The sequence below is a fragment of the Pteropus vampyrus genome, unplaced genomic scaffold, assembly GCF_000151845.1.
Source record: "Pteropus vampyrus isolate Shadow unplaced genomic scaffold, Pvam_2.0 Scaffold170, whole genome shotgun sequence".
In the NCBI taxonomy this organism is placed as follows: Eukaryota; Metazoa; Chordata; class Mammalia; order Chiroptera; family Pteropodidae; genus Pteropus; species Pteropus vampyrus.
The window spans coordinates 4474171-4480854 of record NW_011888951.1 but is presented as its reverse complement, the minus strand read 5'-3'; the positions used below and the strand labels follow the sequence as shown (position 1 = coordinate 4480854).

The following is a 6684-nucleotide window of genomic DNA, read 5'->3' as shown; positions in this document are numbered from 1 at the left end:
ATATATATATAATCATGTGACATCATAATTTTTTCATTTATCCAAACAAGTTTTTTTATCCAAACAATTTTTAATGGCTATAGATCAGCCATTAAATTTTTTTTTAAATGGCTGCATTTAACCTTTTCCATATTGTTGGACATTTAGGTTGTTTCCAGGGTTTTACTAGTCCAAACAACATCCTTGCACATAAATCTGATTACTTCCTTAACAATTGATTTCTAGAAGTTCTTGACACTATTTTGCTGCAGCAACTGGAGAATATACATGCTGGTCATGTGAAGAGATAACATAGGTAACTGTTGTCCACAAATAATTTATAAAATCCAAATAATTTACAAAACTCAACTTAGTCTCCTGCTTGAGCCCTTGGGAAAGTTTGGGAATCACAGAAGAGTTCTCCTTTTGTCACTGTTGCCATTTATCAACTTCCTTCACTGAGGTTGTGGCACCTCTCCCACAATTTGCCTTTCAACTCCAACTCCTGCCATCAAATGGGTAACTTCAACTTGCATGTAAATGAAGTATCTAGCATGGTGGCCTCACAATTCTTTGACTTCTAGTTCTCCTGTGATCTATACCTCTCCATACACTTCAGCTCTCCACTCCTTTGGCTATACTCTCAACCTTCTATCACCTGAACTTTTCTACCTCTGAAATTCAAAACTCTCTCCAGTTTCTGATTGTAACCTCCATTAGCTCCTGTAAGCCAACCCAAGTAAATACAAAATATAAATAAAAATTTTATTTCCAGCAAACCAGCTTCCCTTCATCTTTTTACCCAGATTGCCTGTGCTACTTCCACTCTTCCATACTGTCCATATCAGACTAAGTTTGAGCATGTGCTAAGTTTGAGGATGCACACGTGACCGAGTCCTCAAAGAACCTACTGTCAAGGGGGCATCCAGACTCTCTGAACCAGTAACGTAATAAGGTGTCCCAGACTTTGGTAAAAGTTTGTTCAGAGTACAGGTAAGCACAAGAGAATGACGGGTCCATTTTATCTGATAGAAAAAGGATGCTTTTGAAATGTATAAAGTCTGGGATAGCTGGGATGTGGGTCTCCACTGGGGACATTGTAAGGGGAGAGCAAAAGATGAGGGCATTCTTCTTCTCTCTCCTTAGAACACTTATAGAACCTAGAGCTCTAAAATATTTTCTCTCCCTTTCCCAGCTCCCTTCTGCTTCAAAATCATAGCCACATTCTCCTAAACTTGAAGTTTCACTTTCTTGTTCTTTAGCTAGGGTTTGAAAGGGTGGGAAAGAACTGGGATTTGTTTGCGGACAAAATAGGCTATGTCTCATTTTGCTTTTCCCATACTTAAGCTTAATCTTCTGTTTCCTCTGTACCCAGCAAAAGACAGTCAAATTTTTGTAGGTTTCTGTCTTTTCTCTAAGAAGGCAATATGTTGTAAATGTTGTTTTATTTGATGCCCAACAATTGCCAATTAAGAAACATGACAACAATAACAGCAATAAGAAAAAGCAGTTGGTGGGAAGTTTAGAAAGGAAACCAACAACAACAGAATGCGTTTTGAAGCAATTTGCACCTACAATCTTGGCTGTGGAAAAGTTGGAAATCATTTTTTTTCTAGAAAAAAAGTCACATTTCTAAACAGCTGTGTAAAGGAAGGAAACTTCAATTCATATCGAAAAACACAAGCTCTTTTTGTTCTTCCTTTTTAAAAAAACTTGATTACTAAACAATCATTCACTTACACAAGTTGTTGGATTGTCTCAGTCTCCCCTTATTCCCTCCTCATTCAATTCCATTGTTTAGTGAGTTTTAAAATCTTAACTCTAAAATGTTAATAAACATACAATACAGTATCATTCCCACTGTTCATCCCTGCAGTCATTATCCAAGTTTGTACTCTATTTGCTTAGTTTTAAAAAGTCTCTTAGTTTGTTTTCTTGCCTTTAGTCTTGCCCCTCTCTGATTTGTTCTCAATTTTGCTGCCAGAATGATCTTCTAAAAATCAACTTTTTAGTGTAACATTTATTGATATTCTAAGTGGCAGAATGAATTAGTCCCAGTTCCTGTCCTCGATGAGCTTACGCTGTTTAATGGTTAACATCGTCTCTACCTTCTGATTCTGAGTCTAATCCTCATTTTCTGCTCTGCTTCGGCTGCTGCCTCATTCCACGAGAGACCAGTTACCAAGGAATGTGAAAATAAGAGCAGATACGTCTTTGACATGTTTAATTTTAGCCGATGATCTAAAGCATGTAGTTTGATACTGGGCGTAGAATGTAGACAAAGTGCTTCGCAATTGGACATGCTCTTAGGAGTCAAAAACTGCCCTTGCTCCTGGTTCTCCCTGATGACCTGTGTTTTGACATTTGAAGCTAAGTAGAATCTGCCTAATGCCTGGTGATCCTAATGAAAGTTAAAACTGATTTAGATAGTGATGATATTGCCTGTGTCATGTCGAAGACATTTATTTACATGTGGACAATGTAAATATAACTTGCAGCTGGGATGGAATGAATCTGGAGAAAAAGACCTAGATTCTAATTCTGTTTCAGCTGTTTACTGGCTGTATGATCCTGGGAAAGCCACTCAATAACTCTATGTCCCACTGTCCTCACCTGTAAAATAGATGTAGTAATATGAATCATGAAGGATTGTTCTGGGGATTAAAAGAGAAAACGTAGATGATGGTGCTTAGCATAGTCCTTGGAATTTAGTAGGTCAGTTTCAATGGAACACATAATAATTCAGATCAAACAATAATTATCATGTGCCAGGCACTGGGCTAGTTTCTAGGGCTACAAAAATGAGTAAAATTGGGTTCTTGCTCTTAAGAAGGTAATAGAGGAGTAGTAATTAACATTATGTAAATCTTTTAACTCAGGCTGGATCATGATGTTTTAAGATCCCAACACTTTGTTTATACCAAAAGACATCAGCAACATGAGGCTTTCTGCTGAATTATAAGGTTTCTGGAACATCAAGTTTCTATGAGAAAGAAGTGTGTAGTGTATTTCGGGGAGGCCACGTACCACATGAAAAGACAGATGTGCTTATATGGACTCAGATATTCACCAATTAATACTATTTAGTACTAAGGCTAATAAATGGGAAAATATTCTGTTTTAATGGATTGAAAGAATTAAAATTCTTAAAAATGTCTACACTGCCCACAGCCACCTATAGAGTCAATGGAATCCCTGTCAAGATTCCAATAGAATTTTTTACAGAAAAAGAAAAAATATTTCTAAAACTTATTTGGAACCACAAAGCAATCCTGAGAAAGAAGAACAAAGGTGGAGGCATCAAACTTCCTGATTCCAACCTATTTTACAAAGGTATAGTAATTAAAACAATATGGTGTTGGCATACAAACAAACACATAGACCAACAGAACAGAATTGAGAGCCCAGAAATAAAGCCATGCATATATGGTCAACTAACATTTGACAAGGGAGCCAAGAATACTCACTGGAGAAAACAGTCTCTTCAATAAATGGTACTGGGAAAATTGGATATTCACATGGAAAACGATGAAACCCGACCCCTATCTTACACCACTGACGAAAATTAACTCAAAATGGATTAAAGACTTAAATGTAAAACCTGAAACCATAAAACTCCTGGAAGAAAACATAAGGAGAAGCTTCTTCAAATTGGTCTTGGCAACGATTCTATTTTATTTCATTTTGATATGACACCTAAAGCACAAGCAACAAAAGCAAAAATAAACATGTGGGACTACATTGAACTAAAAGGTGTTCAAAGGGTAAAAACTTTCAGTTACAAGTTCTGGGGATATAATATACAGCACGGTGACTAGAGTTAACAATACTATATTGTATATTTGAAAGTTGCTAAGAGAGGAGATCTTAAAAGTTCTCAGCACAAGAAAAAAATTGTGAGGTGAGGTGATGGATGTTAACTGAGTATGGTAATCATTTCACAAACTATACAATGTTGTATGTGAATTATATCTCAATAACTGGGGAAAAAAGCTATCAAACGGATCAAGCATGAAAATTTAATCTTACTTTAGATCTTTACCTAAATTGATTAGCTAGTAAGTAGCTTCTCTGTTTAGCTCCCTCGGTGATATTCTTTTTCCTAGGCTACTCTTATCAGCAAAGAGAAGAGATTTACAACACAGTACCTGAATATTATTCTGAATAGACAGAATAATTTTAAAGTCCAAAATGAAATGAAATGAAATGAAAACCTCTCCCCTGAGATTGATAGCTGATGCCCCACTTCTGTTTCCATTTTAGCTCTTTCACTTGATATTTGCATGAGGCTCCTATCTTTCACACCGCGATTTAAATGCCATGTCTCCAGGGAACCTGCCCTGACACCCCCCCCACCCCCATAAAGTAGCCACCCATTGGTTTCCTATTATATCAACTTTCTTAAATTCTCTGCAAAGTATTTATCAGTATTATTTTTCTTGTTTACTTTTTTAGTATTTACTTTCCAACACCTAATTTAAGCTCTTAGAGAGCAAGGAACCTGTCTGGCTTCTTCACTGTTGCATTAACAGAACCTCTAATGGTGCTCAGATAGAGAAGGACAATACTTCCACATTCTTTCTAGACTCTTAAGTCTTCTCTGACCTTGTCTCCTACTACTTTCTCCTTGGCTCACTGTTCCACTCACCCTGAACTCCTTGCAGTTCCTTCAAAATGCCAGACTCATGATTTTTGCATTTGTTATTCTTTCGCCTTGGAAGGCTCTTCCCCCAGGCTCCTTTCTTCACTTCCTTTAGGTCTTTGTTCAAAAGTTACCTTCTTATTCAGGCCTTACCTATTTTGAAATTTAAAATTGCAGCCCCTACTGTCTGCCTCTTTCCTTGCCTAATTTTTCTCTATAGTACTTACCAATTTTTAATATACTATATAATTTACTATTTATTACCTGTTCCCCCCTAACTCTCATGAAGTCTCTGCTGAGTGCTCAAAGCTTAAAACAGTATCTAGCATAAAATAGCAAATAATTATAAAATGAATGGATTTGTGTAATTAGTGCATAAATGATTAACAGATGTGAAATCTTTTGAAAGTGTCATGTACTATCATTAGTAAAATGATTTCTCTTAAATAATCTTAATTGCCTACTCATGCTTGTATTTCTCATTCCTGGCACGGAGATCTACATTTAAGAGTGGCCCAAAGAAAACGTGATTGAGGACGGTAGCTGGGAGCGTACGTTGGCGAGTCCACGTGAAGGAGCAACCACCGGCCCCGCCCCCGCCCGCGGCGGCCCCGCCCCCGCCCGCGCCCGCGGCGGCCCCGCCCCCGCATGCTGAATGCCTTATAGGCGAGTGACGTCAGGCCGTTTGTTGTCATTGGCGGCTCCCAAGATGGCGTCCATCATGGAGGGGCCGCTGAGCAAATGGACTAACGTGATGAAGGGCTGGCAGTACCGTTGGTTCGTACTGGACTACAATGCAGGGCTGCTTTCCTACTACACGGTGAGTCCTCGAGAGACGAAGTTTCGAACTTCTCGCGGGTCGCAGTCCCCTGGGTGGCGGAGACCGGGCTTTTTGGTTGAGGTTGCTAGGCTGGGGGTGCCGCCGTACGAGAGGGTTCCCTCGGAAAGGAGGGTTTTAGGTCTGGGATAGCCAATGAGGGTCAAGGGGATGCTGGTGGAGCCAATAAGTCAGCACTGGCTATCTGATTTATGGGTTAGGGGCGAGCCGCGTTCCTTTTTTAGTGTGGGTTAAACCGTGGTGGGGTCCAGCGAGGTTGTAGTTGAACGGTGAGGGTGGTCGTAGTCAGGCATTACAGGGTCCTTTGGCGCGGGCCGTGCGGTCTTCCCTCGTTGTCATGGACTTGACACTGTTCCACCCAGACTCTATCCCCCTCCAGGCCCTGTAGACGGCCGCGCCCCTTTGCTTCCTTCCAGGTATTGAAGAGTGCTGCTTGGCCAAGTCCATAGGTGACCGGCCCCTGGGTAGCACGAAGGGGTCCGAAATCCCTCCTGTTTGCCTAAGTTGACTGTTTCGTTAAAGGAACGCACTGCTCTATTCAGCGAGAGGCGAGCGTAACTGACACGTTAACTTTTGAGAGGCGAGGTTTTTCTACACAAGAGTCCCTTGTTAGAGAGGAAAGAATGGATAGTACGGAGTCTCCTGAAAGTTATATTTTGGGAAGGGCTGAGTTCACTGCTTGATTGTCGTTAAACACGAATCAGTGGCCATGGGCAAATCCATCTATTGCTATGAATCTTATGTTCTGACTACCTCGCCCCATCCTCGTCACATCAGAAATGGAAGGTGGGTAATATTAAGAGAAATTACTTCCAAAGGTTCTTTCTCTGAATGGTGTGTAACTGATAGCTAATAAGGGAGGAAACCACCTAAAGGACAAGAAAAAAAATGAATTTCCTGAAGGCTTTAGAAAATAATAGAAGACAAAGGACAAAAATATGGTTATGGAAGAAGGGTTGATATTGAGAGAAATGGAGACAACTGTATTTATTCGTTCATTTAAAAAATATAGCGCTCCCACTATATGTTAGTTATTATTGCTCTAGTCTAGATGCGTGTGGGTAGGTGTGCATGCTCTTGTGCCATGTGAGCAAGAATCAACAGAATACAAGACACCGACCACTCCTCTGGAGCTTGTATTCTAGTGGTTCCCTTAGTTAATTTTACTGACAGTGACTCTGCAAGGTAGGTAGGTATTATCTCTAATTTATTTCCCCATTTTATA

General features: G+C 39.8%; 1 protein-coding gene across 4 annotated transcripts in view; it reads left to right on the top strand.

Moving 5' to 3' along the window:
* The first annotated feature begins 5286 nt into the window (after window positions 1-5286).
* The window catches only part of OSBPL9 (oxysterol binding protein like 9), a 114604-nt gene continuing 113206 nt past the window's right edge, over window positions 5287-6684 (top strand). For 2 of the 4 annotated variants that reach the window (XM_011370504.2, XM_011370503.2), the window contains exon 1: window positions 5287-5441. In XM_011370504.2, coding sequence (XP_011368806.1) covers window positions 5331-5441 — 111 coding nt within the window. In that variant the 5' untranslated portion in view covers window positions 5287-5330. The remainder of the gene's footprint in view (window positions 5442-6684) is intronic. The other 2 variants (XM_023536795.1, XM_023536796.1) reach the window with 2 other exon arrangements.